At 36.9% G+C, this 17,878-nt stretch overlaps 1 protein-coding gene across 2 annotated transcripts in view; it reads left to right on the forward strand.

Annotated features, from left to right (window-relative positions):
* Positions 1–17,878, forward strand: part of ACER3 (alkaline ceramidase 3) — a 187,643-nt gene that overhangs the window by 86,182 nt on the left and 83,583 nt on the right. For both annotated transcript variants that reach the window (XM_089915337.1, XM_022593886.3), the window contains exon 3: positions 8,518–8,570. In XM_089915337.1, coding sequence (XP_089771463.1) covers positions 8,518–8,570 — 53 coding nt within the window. The remainder of the gene's footprint in view (positions 1–8,517; positions 8,571–17,878) is intronic.

A 17,878-nucleotide genomic window follows, 5' to 3' on the forward strand; every position in this document is an offset into this window, starting at 1 on the left:
TTGAGAAGAGCAGTAACTTGACCAAGATCACACAATGAGTAAATGGTAGAGCCATACCTTGAACCCAAATATATATGCTTTTAATCATTATGCCATAAGACAGTTATTTACAACTGTGCATTGTGTAAAATAGAACAAACCAAAAGAAGCCCTTGCATGAGATTTGTTTTTTCATGAAATTTAATTTTTCTCTTTACTCCCAAAGTCACAAATTGTTGTTTATCCTACTCCTTTAAAATAGGAATAGGTTCGCTTTCCTTTACAGATAATTTTGAGTACATACTATGTGCCAGCATAAAAAGACAAAGTCTGTCCCCAGAGAGCTTATACTACATTGAGGAGAGATGAATATAAACAACAAAATCTATTTGTAGTTGTACAAATGTATTTGTTATGCAGTTATCTAAATGTGTAGGTAATTGGCAACAAGAAAAAATGAGTGGTAAAATAGTCAAAACATTAATAAGGTAGAGCAGAAAAAGTCTGTTGAAGATAGACTTCAGTGCTGAAATAGAAATATCACAAAGTCATTTCCCCATGGAAAGGACCACTGGAAATTCTTTGCATGGAGTAGCCTTGGGTTTAGTGTGATCATACTTACAGTAGTCACTGCCATACTGAATCAAAGACATCTGAAGTGATCTTAAGAATATTATACCATTTGTCAAGGGGAAAGTGAGTGGACTGCGTACTAGACTAATAACCTTTTAGATTATAGCAATTACACTTAGCAGTAAAACAGGATAAAATCAATATGCTGTGGAAAGGAACTTCAGAAATCATTTCATAACTTGTTTACTAACTTATTTATTCCCCTTTATTTAGTCCCAGTTTTCCAGACATTGCCAGAAACATCAATGGTCTTTTTTTCTAGTTAGTGGAAAAAGTAATATAGTAACATGAAGACAAATTTGGAAGACAATGCAAAATACCCATAATCCCATCACCCAACAGAAATAGTATTTTCTTTTATTAGTTAATAGTTCCTAATCTTTGTGCATATGCATTTGTGGTTTTATATGGGTTTATTTGTGGGTTTACTACACTTTGAATAAACATGCCCAACCTAGAAGCCAAAACCCAGGGATAGGTTCAGCCAGAGAAGCAGGAACCAGTTAGCTAAGTAGCCTGTGTAGTCAGTGAACAGGAAGTGAGGAAGTGAAATGGCCAGGAAAATAGCCTGGTAGAAAGTAAAAGTAGAAAGGTAGAAAGCCAGGTAGAAAATAGCCTAAGCCAGGAAGCGTGAGCTGTAACGGCTCTTCGTCTGCTTCCTGTGGCCTCAGTTGTGGTTTATGTTTCAGTGTTTTAGGCTGGAGCCAGAATAAGACAATAATTGAATGACAGTTATTTTCTAAGAAAATAAGTATAAAATATCATAATGTCATCTCATTTCTCTTATTATTATGTCTGTTATTATTATTGCTCTAGCTCCATTCTCTTTAACATACCTTAGGCAGTCCAAACATTCCCCTCACTTGGCTATAGATATTCTTAAACAGAATTATTTTGGTTCTCCCTTCAATTACCATATTCTGTCTCATCCATTATTATCGTTGTTATTTTGTGTTCTTACTTTTCCTCTACCTGTGGAACGTTTGCTTGTTACTAACTTAACCTGCCTGAAGGCTTGGATAGAGTTGTTTCAGAACCAGTATGAAAAGTACTAAAGCAAATCACTTAAGGTGGGAATATTTTGACAGGCAAAGTATATTTGGAGCATTGCATGTGAAAGTTTCCCCCTCCAAATTCTTTCTTTTTTTAAATTGAGGTGTATTCCGTAAACAGTAAAATGTACAAATCTTAAGTATACATACAGCTCAATGAGATTTTGCCTGTGTAATCGCCACCCAGATCAAGATACAGAAATTTTCAGTCATCCCAGAAAGTTCCCTTGTGCCCCTTCTCAGTCATCATATCCCCAAAATGATAACTGATATTCTGACTTCCATGCCCATAGATTAATTTGCATGTTCTTGAACTTTATATAGATGGAACCACATAGTATGTACTCTGGCATCTGGCTTCTTTCATTCGATGTAATGTTTTTGACATTCATCTATGTTGTTTCTATCAGTTCATTCTTTTTATTGATATATAATATTCCATTGTGTGAGTATAATTCATTTGCCCATTTTTCTGTTAATGGGCATTTGGGTTTTCAGTTGAGACTTTAATGAATAAAGATTCCGTGGATATTCTTGTATATGTCTTTTGATGGACAGTTGTGCTCATTTCTTTAGGGCTGTATGTCTAGAAGTAGAATTGCTAGATCATAGGGTAGTCTGTGTTTAAATTTATTAGAAACTGCCAAACAACTTTCTAAAATGTTTCGACCATTTACACTCCCACCAGTAATATCTGAGAGTTCCAGTTATTCCACATTGTCATCTATACTTGTCTATCTTTTTTTTTAATGTATTTATTTATTTATTTGGCTGCATTGGGTCTTCGTTGCTGCACGCGGGCTTTTTCTAGTTGCAGCAAGCAGGGGCTAGTCTTCATTGCGGTGCACAGGCCTCTCATTGCGGTAGGTTCTCACTGCATAGCACTGGTTCTAGGCGCACGGGCTTCAGTAGTTGTGGCACGCAGGCTCAGTAGTTGTGGCTCGCAGGCTCTAGAGCGCAGGCTCAGTAGTTGTGGCACACAGGCTTAGTTGCTCCGTGGCGTGTGGGATCTTCCCAGACTGGTGTTCAAACCCATGTCCCCTGCATCGGCAGGCGGATTCTTAACCACTGCGCCACCAGGGAAGTCCTATACTTGTCTATCTTTTTAATTTTAGTCATTCTGGGTTGCTATGTGGTGATGTCTCACTGAGGTTTAAATTTGTATTTCCCAATGAATAATGATGCTGAGCACTTGTTATTGACCCTTTGGGTATCATCTTTTGTGATGTGCCTCTACAAATCATCTGCCCATTTAAAACTTGGGCTGTCTTTTTCTATCTGATTTTTGTACCACATTTTCTATATGTGAGCCTTTTGTTAGATATTATATGTATTGTGAATATTTCCTCCTAGTCTGTAGCTTGAGTTTTTACTTTACTTCAGAATCTTCAGATAAGCCAAAGTTCTTAGGCAAGAGTTTTAAGAGGCACTTCAGGTACCAGTTTATTAACTAATAAACTAGCCATCTGTTAGTAATTGTATTGGGTTTCTACTGCTACTGTAACAAAGTACCAAAAGAAGGATAAATTTATTATCTTGCAGTTCTTTAAATTAGAATTCTGATACAAGTCTCATTAGTCCAGGTGTTGGTAAGTCTGTGTTTCTTTCTGGAGGCTCTGGGGGAGAGTCAATTTCCATGTCCTTTCCAGTTTATGTGGCTGCCCACATAATTCCATATTTTCCATCTTGACTTGGGCCATTTTCCTCCATCTTCAAACCTAGCAGTTTTACATCTCTCTAACCATTCTTCCATAGTGACATCTTCCAAAGGTTCCTGCTTTTGAGGACTCAGATGATTAAATTGAGCACATTGTAATAATCCAGGATAATCTCCCCATCTCAAGGCCTTTAATTTAATCAAGTTTGCAGAGTCATTTTTGCCATTTTAGGTAACATATTCACAGCTTCCGGAGATAGGACATAGACATCTTTGGGAGCCATTATTCTGTGTACCACACTAGTGTAGTTAGTATGATAGCACAAGAGTTGCTAAAGTAATGTGGTAGCTCATCTACTACTAATGTTGCAGCATCCATATTGGGTGTGGGGAGAAAGTAATCCAAAATACATTGATAAGGCTAAGTAGGATCTTCTGGCGCATGTGTGTGTGTGTGTGTGTGTGTGTGTGTGTATGTGTGTGTTAGTATAATAAGATTATATACTGGACAAGTGGTAGATTAGAAAAGGGAGTGAGTGATCACTTACCTTTAGGGTAGGTGGGGAGCAATTAGAAAAGTTCTTTTTTAATACCCTAAATTGGCTTCTTATCAGCTTAGGGATAAAGTCCAAACTTCTTAGGACAGCTCTCCAAAGCTCACACTTTTAATTACTACATTCTATGACCTCTCTAATATGAGAGTGCATTTTGTTTCTAATGTGAATGCTAGCTTCACCTGGAAAGAACAGTCATGCATTCCTGTAATTGTAGCTGGCATTGTTTTGACACCACCAATAATACTAAAATGAACTCTGAGTTCATAGGTTTTAAAATAATCACACATTACACTATTAATGCCTTTGATACTTTGGGGTAATATGCCCTTCTCCTTTTTCATTTATTCTAGGTCCCTTCTTGTGCATCATGGTAAATCTTGGTATAATTTAAAAGGAACTCATAGTATTTCTTGGGCCTTTAAATTTGTGTTGTGGCTACTTCCAAAACCTAGTGATTCCATTCTCTATGTATGTGAAATTTTTTTCGTAGACTGGAAAATAAAACTTGTTGATACCTGTTGTATGCCAGGTGCATGCTAGATAATCCTCACAGCAGCCTTTCATGATAAACATTTTTATTTTACAACTGAGGCAGCTGAGTCTCAAAGAGATTTAAGCAACTTGCCAAAGTTGATAAGTAATAAGTAACAGATTTGGGATGCTAGTTTAGGTCTGATTCCAAAGCCCTTGTACACTCTTTCCCCAGTGTGGTCAGTCAAATGGATCAAAATAAATGTGTATCAGAACACATCTGTATTCTGTTGTAACCTTGAAAAAGTTTGGTAGCATGCCAATACCAGGCTCTTCTCAGTCTACTGCCTACAAATCATGCCAGTCTTCTCACTGGATGCAAGTGTTCATGGTCTAAGCCAAGCTCCTTTACTTCTTTGAATGCACTACCTTGCCTCTATGTTAGATGATCCTTCTACGTAGGATGATCTCATTAAAAAAAATTCTTTTCACCTGGTTAACTCAGTTTATTTTTAAGTCCTAGCTTATGTGTTACTTCCCCTGATAGCCCTCTTCTGACTCCCTAGACAAGGTAGTAACTGCTTTGCAAGGTAGTAGCCCCTTTGCATAGCTTTGAAATGGCACCTCTCATATTTTTAGTGGCTTGCTAAAAGTTCTTAAGACAGGAAACATATCTCTCTTGTTCACTCCTTTATCCTAGTGGAAATGCTTGGAACATTGTTAAGAGCCCAGTAAATATTTGTTGAAAAGGGAATGAGGTTGTGGAGCAACAGGAACTCTCATTCATTGCTGGTGGGAATGAAGAATGGCACAGCCACTTTGAAAGATCAGTGGTTACTAGGGTTAGGGGAGAGGGAGAGTTGAAATGACAGGGCACATAGGATTTTCAGGGCAATGAAACTATTCTGTATGATATTATAATGGTGGATACATGTCATTATAAATTTGTCTATACTCAAGAGTGAACTGTAATATGAAATATGGACTTTGAGTGATAATGATGTATCAATATGGGTTCATCAATTGTAATAAGAAATGTACCACTGTGGTGGGGCATGTTGATACTGGGGGAGACTATGTGTGTGTGTGGGAGTGGAGATTATATGGAAAATCTTTGTACCTTCTGCTCAATTTTGCCATGAATCTAAAACTGCTCTAAAACATAAAGTCCATTAAACACACACACACACACACACACAGTGAGACAAATCTGAAATGTGGAACATTTAATAAGAAAAAAAGAAGGGAATGGGGTAATCACTAGGGCAATGCCAATCAAAACCACAATACCACTTCAATCCATTAGGATGGCTATAATCAGAAAGACAACCAACAACTAGTATAGGGAGGATGTGGAGAAATTCATATATTGCTAATGGGAGTATAAAATAGTGCAGTCACTTTGAAAAACACTTTCACGGTTCTTCAGAATGCTAAACATAGAGTTTCCATATGACCCAGAAATTCCATCCTCAGTATATACCCAAGAGAAATGAAAACATATGTCTGCACAAAAACTTATACATGAATTCTCACAGCAGCATTATTAATAATAGCCAAAATGTAGAAAAAGCCTAAATGTCTCTTAGCTCAAACTGCCATAACAAAATACCATAGACTTGAACAATAGACTTTATTTCTCACAGTTCTGGAAGTCCAAGATTGAGGTGCTGACTAATTCCATTCCTGGTGAGAGCCCTCTTCTTGGCTTGCAGAGGGCCACCTTCTCCCTGTGTCCTCATGTGGCCTATCCTTACTTCATGTAGGTGGGGAGAAAGAGTGAAATCCTGTCTCTTCTTCATATAAGGACCCTAATCCCATCATGGGGGCCCTACTCTCTTGACCTCATCTAAACCTGTTTATTTCTCAAAGGCACCATGCCCAACTACTGTCACATTGGGGCTTAGGGCTTCAACATGTGAATTTGGAGGGGACACAAAGGTGCAGTCCTTAGCAATGTCCATCAACTGGTGAATAGATAAATAAAATGTAGCATGTTCATACAATGACATGTTATTCATCCATAAAAGGAAGGTATTATTGATACATGCTGTAATATGAATGAACCTTGAAAATATGCTAAATGAAAGAAACCAGACAGAAAAGACTGCATATTGTATGATTCCACTTATATGAAAAGTCCAGAACAGACAAATCTTTAGGGACAGAAAACAGATTAATGGTTGTCTAGGGCTGAGGAGGGAGGAGGTTTGAAGAGAAATAGGGGTGACTGCTAATAGGCCTGGGGTTTGTCTTTGGGGTCGTGAAAATGTTCTAGTAATGATAACGGTTGCACAACTCTGTGAAAATATTAAAAACAATTGAATTGTATACTTTAACTCTGTAGTTTGTGAATTACATCAGTGAAGCTAATAAATTTTAGCAAAAATTGGTAGTTTTCTTTAAAGTGGCAAAATATAAAATACTGCATGGTGAAAGGTGATGTTCTTCTATTACATTTCTTTGCATTCTAAATGGAGCGTTGAAAGGAAATAAACTGTAGAGATTTTTTAAAAATCAGACTTTTAATGCGATATAATAAACAGTAACAAGAGGACATTTGGAAAGGTTTGGATAAAAACAGTTGTTGAGTGAGACATGAATTAGTGGCCAGTCTACCTTTCAGGATGAAGAGTCATCCACCTCATTTTAAGTTTTTTACTTTATAGTATATTATGTGACTTTAAATAACTCACAGGGTTTGTTTTTTTCCCCTTCTTCCATTAATTTATTCTACTTTGCACCTTCTAATTTCTCCTTTGGAAAAAAGACAGCAACCATCTACTTCCTCACTTCTTTAGTAAGATGAGTGCAATAACTCTTGACTTCTCTCATCTCATTTTGAGCAGTAAATAATGTGATAATGTCTATAATGATTTTTTTAAAAAGCAAGAGTAACAAAGAGTTTGAAATTTTTCTCAAGTGGCTTCATACAAATGATTTGGTAACATCCACATTTACCATGTTTGTTGGGCTGACTCTTACATCCTTGAGGCTAACTCCTCTGACGTCATTTTTGCTTTCTCTGACTTCTTTCATAAGTCCCCTCTTCTGTGCTCCTATAGTACTGTATGCATATCTTTTTTTTTTTATCATATCTCCACATACCGGCATCTTCTATTTATCTGCCTGTCTCCTCCATTAGCTTATAAACTTCATTAAGGCCAATGACTGGATCTTATCTTTGTACCTCAGCATCTGTAGTTGAATTTGGCAAATAGGAGGTATTCAGTAAAGGCTTGTTGAACTAAACTTAATCATAGTAGAAACTGTGTTATCAGATGTGATAGGGAGTGATATTTAGTCCGTTAACTTTTAAAGAGTCAAAGCCATAATTATATTGAAAAAAATGTATACCCACCTTCAAGTTTTATTTTAATTAACAAATAGTTGTATAATCTTTGACGATGATTTGATGTAGGGCGTGACCTTTGAATATGGGACCCTAATTATAGTTCTACTTAGTCTTTCTTGCATTGAAAAACAAACAAAAAATTTTAAACCCTAAAATGAAAACAGTTTGTTTAAAATGGAGGCACTTGGAAAGAACTTTGAGACATGAATACAGAATCTTTAGATATTTACTGTTTTTCCCAATCTATAATAGATATCTTATCCACAGCTAATTCAACAGCAATTTTTATTAGCAACTCAATTCTATTGAGTCTGTTTTAAACATTTTAAACAGTTTTTGTAGAAACAGTAGCTCTCTTTTTGCAGTCATACTTCTGATAACTAAACACAGTGGCATTAACAAGTTTAGGAACAAACAGAAGTGACTGGCTCTTATTAAGCATCCACCTCAGCTATTTGGATTAGAACTAGCTAATCCAAAGGAAGTACTGAAGAGTAGCTAACAAGCTATGATCATTAAAGCTTACCCTGAGCATCTGTAATACATTTTATGCAAAAGAATGGAGAATATTTATTAATCTAATAAATCACTTAGTGGAGGAAATTTACGAGAACTTGTTTATTTCTGTACCAAAATTTTATCAGTTATAGATAGAGCTTAAGCAGGGTCTGCTATATCCTGCCACAAGATTTCATAAATTTGTTCTAAAACTCAGTGCTTTGAAATGTCTTACTGTCTTCTCAAGTCACTCTGGCCACCCCCAAAGAATTTCATGCTAATTGTTTTTTTTTTATTTGTTTGTTTTAATTTCAGTGGTAGGAATGGGATCCTGGTGCTTCCACATGACTCTGAAATATGAAATGCAGGTCAGTAATGACAAAATTGACTTAAATGCTTATTTCTCTTAATCCAGAGACACTTCAAGTTTGAGGAAAGAGCACATTACTAGAGGATGATATTGAGGCAAGAAGAAAAAAAAGATGGAATTTGTAATCCCTGGAGTTTTTTACTTCAGGCCAAAGGATCCAGGTTGAGTAAGTGAAGAGGCAAGCAAATAAGTGTCCATAGAGAAAACAAGCGAGAGCTGAATGGGTTTTTGACCACCTCTGTGCAGGCATGTATGACTTTAGAGTAGGATTAGAAAGTAGAGTCTCATGGAGACATCTTAAGAAGATAAAATCAGTTCACCAAAGTAATGTATTCTTATTCTTGGCTGCCTACATCCCCTTATGTCTCTCTTGTGGCATCCACTTGAATGGTCTGGTCCCTCTAATAGCAAGGTTTTAGAGCTATGCAAGGTTTTTTATTTACTGTCTTTGCTCTAAGGGGGCCATATAGCTAGTCCTCAATCTTGTAACCTCTTTGTTCCCCATCACTAGCCCAGAAACTTCTAGAATAGCACTGTCCAGTAGAAATATAATGTGAACGACGTATATAATTAAAAATCTCCAGTAGCCACATCTTAAAAAGCCACATTAAGAAGAAATAGGTGAAATTAATTTTAATAACATATTTTATTTAACACAGTATATCCAAAGTGTTACTTCAACATATAATCAGTATAAAAATTTATTAATGAAATGTTTCACAGCCTGAAACTGGGTGTATGTTTCACACTTGCAGTGTATCTCAATTAAGATTAGGTTTATTTCAAGTGCTCAATAGCCACATAAGGCTAGTGCCTACTGTGTTGGATAGTGCGATTCTGGAAGGATCTATTTATACAGTAGTCTAGGAATTATTAATTACAGCTATATTAAAATGTAAGAATTAATTCTTAGAATTGATTTTAATATTCAACACATACTTATAACAAGGTGTCATGTTTCTTGTGCATGCCATGCTTGACATGGAGAATACACAAATGAATAAGACACTGGTCTCACTTAATCGAGCATAGAACACATTTCTTACACTCTCTGGCTGGGAAAGAAGACTTATAAACAGTGATATAACATGGAAATTATTTATTTATTTATTTATTTTTTGCGGTATGCGGGCCTCTCACTGTTGTGCCTCTCCCGTTGCGGAGCACAGGCTCCGGATGCGCAGGTTCAGCGGCCATGGCTCACGGGCCCAGCCGCTCCGCGGCATGTGGGATCAATCTTCCCGGACCAGGGCACGAACCCGTGTTCCCTGCTTCGGCAGGCGGACTCTCAGTCACTGCGCCACCAGGGAAGCCCTGGAAATTATTTTTAAAGAAGTGCAAATACGCTATGGCAACACAGTGGAGCTTAGAAGAATCTATAATCGTTAAAGACATTTAAACAGAACCTGAAAGAATTCAGTTGAAACTTTTTAGGTAGTGAAAGGTGAAATGACATACTGCACTTGCATTATGACATAAACAGAAGCAGGGAGTCATTACAATGGTGGTGTATCTGACAACAGTGATAAAGCTAGAACAGTGATAAAGCTAGAATGTGTTTGAAGAAATGACAGGAATGATATTCAAAAATTTTTAACTGTATGGCAAGAATACCAGCAATCAGAATGGTGATACCAGTGAGCAACAGCTAAATAATAACCCTGAAAATAAGGCTTTGCATTTTATCATACTAAAAAATAACTAGAATTTGTCCAGCTCTAGCAATCATTGAATGCTTCCATATATACTATCTTAGATAGTTATTACTCATGTTTTATAAATTCTAGTACTTGAGCTGAAATAGGCTAGTTGATTTGACCAAAATCATTCAGTTTATAAATGATATATACACACCACATACACACACACACACACACACACACATGCATGCAGATTTCTTTATGCACACATACACACACACACACACACACATCCATGCTATTCTCTGACTCTGTCCATGAGAGGACTTAGGAGCTGGGAACCCCAATACCAAAGAGCATACCTATCATCCAGATCGTTCGTCATTAAAAGGAATCTGGCTGGATTCTGACGGTTGGGGCAGAAAAAAAGGACAATATGAGCCTGAAACATCTTTTTGTGCCAGATGGAATGGAAATGATAAAAGAATGATGGGAGGGCTTCTCTGGTGGCGCGGTGGTTGAGGGTCCGCCTGCCGATGCAGGGGACACGGGTTCGTGCCCCGGTGCGGAAGGATCCCACATGCCGCGGAGCGGCTGGGCCCGTGAGCCATGGCCGCTGAGCCTGCACGTCCGGAGCCTGTGCTCCGCAATGGGAGAGGCCACAGCTGTGAGAGACCCGCGTACCGCAAAAAAAAAAAAAAAAAAGAATGATGGGAAGATGTCAAAAGGACACCGAAGGCAACTTGAAGGGCTTCTCTCAAATTTGAGACAATTTGAGCATCAAAATAAGCAATGATAGTAACAGATTATAACAGTTATTAAATCCATTGAAGACACAACCCACTGAATAAAATGGGAAATCATGAGTCCAAACTAAAATAATACATGATATAATAAATGAAACAGTAAGTGATTATGAATAAGTGAATAGATTAAAAGTTTGATGTTGAATTTGCATTGTTTCAAAGTACATTATTACAAAATTATAAAGGGTAAAAGGGTAACTACAGTGGAGGAGACTAGCAGACACCACCTTAATCAAGCAATCAGAATGAGTATCTTCATAATGGGACAAACCAAAATTGTATGCCACCGGAGGATGCAGTGGCAAAAACATAGCATCACTTCTCTGATATTCTTGCCAAAGATGCATAATCTGAATCTAGTCATATGGAAACATCAGGCAAAATCAAATTGAGTGACATTCTACAAAACAACTGGCATGTAGTCTTCAAAAGTATCCATGGTCATAAAATTAAAAGATTGAGGAACTGTTCAAGATTGAAGGATACTAAAAAGATATGAGAAGTAAATACACTGTGTAATTCTGGGCTGGATCCTGTGTGTGTGTGATATGTGTGTGTATGTGTATGTGTATGTGTGTATGCTTATACTTATTATATTATTGTGACACTTAGAAAAACTTAAATGGGGTCTGAGGATTACATGATAGTAATAAATCAATGTTAATTTCCTGATTTTGTTGGTAGTATTGTGAATATGTAGGTGAATATCTTCTTTTAAAGTTGTAATTCACATATCATAAAATATACCCTTTTAAAGTATACAAATTGTTTTAAGTATACTCACAGAATTATGGAACCATCACCACTCTCTAATTCCAGAATATTTTCATCACTCCATAGAGAAATCCCATTCCCATTAGCAGTCACTCCCCATTAATCCCTCTACCTTGACAACCACTAATCTACTCTTTCTCCATGGATTTGCCTATTCTGGACATTTCATAGCAATGAATCATACCATATGTGGCCTTTTGGTTCAATTAGGCTGAAATATTCCAGTGTTTGGATACAGCACATTTTGTTTATCCATTTATTTATTACTGGATATTTGGGTTGTTTATGAGTTTTTGGCCTTTATATATAATGCTGCCATCAACATTCATACACAAGTTTTTGTGTAGATGTACGTTTTCAGTTCGCTTAGGTATATACTTAGGAGTGGAATTTCTAAGTCAAAGGGTAACTCTATGTTTAACCTTTGGAGGAGCTGCTAGACTGTTTTTCTAAGCGACTACACCATTTTACATTCCTGCTGGCAATTCTCCATATCCTTGCCAATACTTGTTATTGTCCGTCCCTTTGATTATAGCCATCCTAGTGGGTGTGATATGGTATCTCATTGTGGTTTTGTTCTGCATTTCCCTAATAATAAGTGATCTTAAGCATCTTTTCATGTGTATATTGACCATTTGTTTACCTTCTTAGGAGAAATGTCTATTCATATCCTTTTGCCTATTTTAAAATTGGGTTATTTGCCTTTTTGTCATTACATGGTAAGAGTTCTATATATATTCTGAATACTAGACCCTTATCAAATATATGGTTTTCTAATATTTTCTTTCATTCTGTGGGCTGTTTTTTCACTTTCTTAATAGCATCCTTTGAAGCAAAAAAAAGTTTTCAATTTTGCTGAAGTTCATTTTATCTATTTTTTCTTTGGTTGCTTTTGCTTTTGATGTTGTATCTAAGGAACCATTGCCTAATCCACGGTTATGAAGATTTATACCTGTGTTTTCTTCTAACATACTTAGAAGTTAGCTTTATAGTTTTAGCTCTTACATTTAGGTCTTTGGTCCATTTTTAATTAATTTTTGTATGTGGTGTGAGGTACAGGTCTAGCTTTATTCTTTTGCATGTGTATATCCAGTTGTCACAAGTCAATTTGTTGAAAAAACTGTTCTTTCCTCATTGAATTGTCTTGGCACCCCTGTCGAAAATCAATCAATTATAAATGTATGAGTTTATTTCTTGACACTCAATTCAACTCTCAGTTCTATTTCATTGACCTATATGTACCTTGATTACTGTAGATTTGTAGTAAGTTTTGAAATTGGGAGCTGTGAATCCTCCAAATTTATTCTTTGTTTTAAAAACTGTTTAATCTATTCTGGGTCCCTTGAATTTCCGTATGAACTTTAGGATCAGTTTATCAATTTCTGCCAAAAGTTAGCTGGGATTTTGAAAGGGATTGCATTGAATCCATACTTTGGAGAGTATTGCCATCTTAATATTAAGTCCTCCAATCTATGAACACAGGATGTCTTCCCACTTATTTAAGTCTTTTTAATTCCTTTCAGTGATGTCTTATAGTTTTGACTTCTTTTGTTATTTATAAGTATTCTTTTTGATGCTATTGTAAATGAAATTGTTTTCTTAATTTCACTTTCTGATTTCTCATGCCTGTTGTATAGAAATACCAATGATTTTTGCATGTTGCTCTTGTATCCTTGCTGAACTTGTTTTTTACCTCTTACAGTTTTATGTGTATGTGTATATAGATTTGTTAGGGTTTTTTGTGTGTAAAAGATCATGTCATATGCAAACAGATATAGTTTTACCTCTTCCTTAGCAATTGGATGCCTTATGCTTATTTTTCTTGCCTAACTGCCCTGACTAGAACTTCTAGCACAGTGTTTTTTTTTAATTGAAATATAGTTGATTTACATTATTATTTTAGTTTCAGGTATATAGCATAATGATTCAGTATTTTTGCAGATTATACTCCATTATAAGTTATTACAAGATAATGGCTATAATTCCCTGTGCTATGCAATATATCCTTGTTGCTTATCTATTTTATATATAGTAGTTTGTTAATTCCATACCCTGATTTGTCCCAGCCCTCTTCCTCTCCTCTTTGGTAACCACAAGTTTGTTTTCTATATTTGTGAGTCTGTTTCTGTTTTGCGTATACATTCATTTATATTCTGGACACTGTTGAATAGAAGTTGAGAGAGCAGACATCCTTGTTTTGTTCCTGATCTTAGGAAGAAAGCTTTCAGTTTTTCACCATTAATTATAATGTTAGCTGGAGCTTTATGTAGATGTCCTTTTTAGACTGAGGAAGTTCCCTTCTATTCCTACCTAGTTTGTTGAGTGTTTTTATCAAGAAAATGTGTTGGAATTTTAAAATGTTTTTTCTGCATCTCGGGATGATCATGTGGGTTTTCTTCTTTATTATATTAGTAAGGTCTGGTATGTTGATTTATTTTCATACGTTGAACCAACCTTGCATTCCTGTGATAAATCCCATTTGGTCAAGGCATATAATGAGTGAATATCCTTGAAGGAAACACGCACTAAAGTACTTTGGAGTAATGGAACCTCATGTCAGCAGTTTACTCATATGATTCAGGGAGAAGAAAATTATTTGTATTGTACTTCTAACTTTTCTGTAGGTTGGAATTGTTTTAATAGTTTCTTTTAAACAGAAAAGCAATATACATATCCTTTGACCCAGTAATTGCACTCGTAGGAATACTTCCTAAGACAGTAATCAGAGACAGAGAAAAGATTTTCACAAGGATGTTTATCACAGCATTACACGTGATAAAGACTTTTAAATGATCTAAATGTTTTAACAATAGGAAGATTGTTTGGGAATTCCCTGGCGGTCCATTGGTGCTGAGGCCCAGCTTCAGTCCCTGGTCAGGGAACTAAGATCCCACAGGCTGTGAAGCATGGCCAAAAAAAAAAAAAAAAAAAATAAGGAGATTGTTAAATATACTATGATATATCTAAATTAATATTTTGAAGACTATTTACATGGGAAAATGTTATAGAGACATAAAACTTATGTAATATGACATCAATTTTATAAATAATAGTGAAAAGACTGGAAGGAAGTACATTTTGCCTCACTTCTTTCCCCTTTTTACAAAGTTTGCAACCTATGGCCCCAAATTAATTATAACTCTTAGCCACCCATACAGATATCCTTAAAGCCCTTGCCCCTTGCTTTTTGAGTATTATTCAGCTCACATCCAGCTCAATTATCTGCCTATTCTGTGCCTGAAACTGAGTAGCGAAGTATTGCTCATAGAAATTACACCCCTTTGTTAAATTATCTCACTTTTAAATTATTGAACAGAAATCGCAAATAAGCACTCAATGCCACGAGGCAGTGCCATTACATTTCCCGGATAATTTCACTTCCCAGAACTATTATTTCACACCTGTTCCTTTCTTTAGATTTCTTTTTACATCTCTTTTGCCTCATACCCCATTCTCCTTGCTGATATCTTCTTCAGTATTTCATGAGAATATAGACAGAATCAGCCAAGAACTCCCTCATCTTTCTATCACCTCCTTCTTCCTCCTATTATTATGGAAGAAATGTATCAAATCCTGTCAAAGCCAGTGTCCCCTTCCCGGGGCTCTAAACTTACCCCCTCCCTCCTACTCAAAGACTTCACCCCTGCAGTTACATACCCCACCGCAGTCTCTTGCTCTACCACAGTCTTTAGGAAGTCACTACATTCAGTCACTGCCATCTGCATCAGACATGCTCAAACAGTTCCTATCTTAAAAATTATTCCGCCATTGACCTTGTGTCCAGCCCTAGCTCTTGAGTCATTGTTCAGTTCCTTATCACATCAGAACCATTTGATTATCTCCTCTCTCTCTCTCCACTCACCTCCCTCTCTTTCCCTCCCATCCCAGTTAGGCATCTCTTCCCTTCACTTCACAGAAACTGCTGTTGTCAAGGTCAACAGTGACCTTCATCTTGCCAGATCCAATAGACTCATTTTTATATTCTTCTTATTTGACCTCTCAGTAGCATTCCACACGTTGTTTGCTTTTTTCTTCATGAAACATTTGTCTTGGCTTCCCGGTTTTCCTTGTTTATGGAAAAGGAAATTCCCCTAGCTTTCTTCCTTACCTCACTGGCTACTCTTTTGTCCTGGGCTACCTTCTCTGTATTCTCTCCAAGGTGATCTTATATAATCTCATGGCTTTGAATGTGATCTATATACTGATGATTCAAAACATCTATCTTCAGCTCTGACCTAACCTTTTAGCTCTAGATTTGTATATCCAATTGTATGTTTGACATATCATAGAAATCTCAACCTTTAATATGGGCAATATATAATTCTTTATTTCTGTTCCTTCCTGGTGTTCCCCTGTGATGCCATCACCCACCCATTTGCTGAAGCCAAAAACCTAGACTCATCCCTGATTTTTTTCTTTCCCTCATCCCTCACATTTAATCTGTTCTTCTGGTTTCACTTTTAAAATATACCTGGATCTGCCTACTCTCCCTGTTTTTACTACTCCTACCTTAGTGTAAGGCATCACCATCCCATTTCCTGACTACTGCAGTAGTCAGCCATTGCCTCTGCAATCAGCCAAGGTGATCTTTGAAACTTTAAATCAGGTCATGTCATTCTCCTGCTTAAAACTCTCCAAGGGGGACTTCCCTGGTGGTGCAGTGGATAAGAATCCACCTGCCAATGCAGAGGACACAGGTTCGAGCCCTCCCTGGTCCAGGAAGATCCCACATGCCACAGAGCAACTAAGCTGGTGCGCCACAGACCCTGTGCTCTAGAGCCTGCGAGCCACAACTGCTGAGCCTGCGTGCTGAAGCTACTGAAGCCCGCACGCCTAGAGCCCGTGCTCCCCAACAAGAGAAGCCACTGCAAGGAGAAGCCCACGCACCACAACAGAGAGTAGCCCCCACTCGCCATAACTAGAGAAAGCCCTCCTGCAGCAATGAAGACCCAATGCAGCCAAAAATAAATAAAATTTAAAAAGATAAAAACCACTCTCCAAGGCATCCATTTGCATTAAAGTGAAATCCAAATTCTTTACCATGGCCTACGTGATCCAATCCAGCTCTAGTTCCGCAGCTTCAGTTTTTACAATTCCTTTGCATTGTTCACTACATTCTAGCCACACTGGCCTTGTTGTTCTTCAGACAAGACCTCATGCCCTTTGTAATTGCTATTTCCTCTGCCTGCAATACTTTTATTGCAAATTTTTGCATGTCTGGTCCCTTCTGACTCTTCAATACAAATGACATCTATTCAGACACGCTTTCTCTGACCATTTTATGTAAAGCAATCCCTTCCGTGAATTGCTTTTACTTTATGTTTTTCATAGCACTTGTTGCTATTCGAAATTATCTTATTTGCACTTTCTCCTACTAGAATGTAAACTTGAGAGCAGGTATCTCACCTCTCTTAAATACTGCTTTATCTTAGCATATAAAATAGTGCTGACATATGCACGATAAAAACATACATGGAAGGGAGGAAGGAAGGACAATTAATCACACGAGTGAATGACTAAAGAGTTCTATTGAAATATTAAATTGTAGTTACCCCTGGTTTGTGGGGTTACAGGCAATTATATTTCTTTCTCTCTGCATTTCTATATTTAGCAAGTTTTCTACAATAAATATGAAGTATTTTTATGATAAGGAAAATACATGTTTATGTTTGTTATAAAGAAAGGAGACTTTAAAAGACTCAAAAGTTTCTTTGGAGGAATAGTAATACTAATAAGCCAATCAGAATACCCTTCATCCTAAAGCAGCCTGCCTCCTATTATTGAGGATATTTAACTCAGTTTTGAGTTTTATTTATGTGGCAAGATTATTTTATTTTCCAAAGATGTTCACACCCATATATCCCATCCCACCTGCTTTTCTTACAAGGTGACACTGACTCTCCTCAAGAGGTGGAATCTCTTGTTTGTTGCCCTTGAATCTGGGCAGGATTGTGACTAGAGTAGACCTGAAGCTATATGACATCCAAGACTGAGTCATAAAAAGCAGTACAGCTTCTGCCTAGTCTTCCTGGGACATTTACCCTCAGAACCCCGCACCATATTGTAAAGAAGCCACTTGGAAGAGC

This window comes from Delphinapterus leucas, chromosome 7 (assembly GCF_059928025.1).
Source record: "Delphinapterus leucas isolate spDelLeu-1000000601 "Yukka" chromosome 7, BTC_Dleu_Yukka2, whole genome shotgun sequence".
Lineage (NCBI taxonomy): Eukaryota > Metazoa > Chordata > Mammalia > Artiodactyla > Monodontidae > Delphinapterus > Delphinapterus leucas.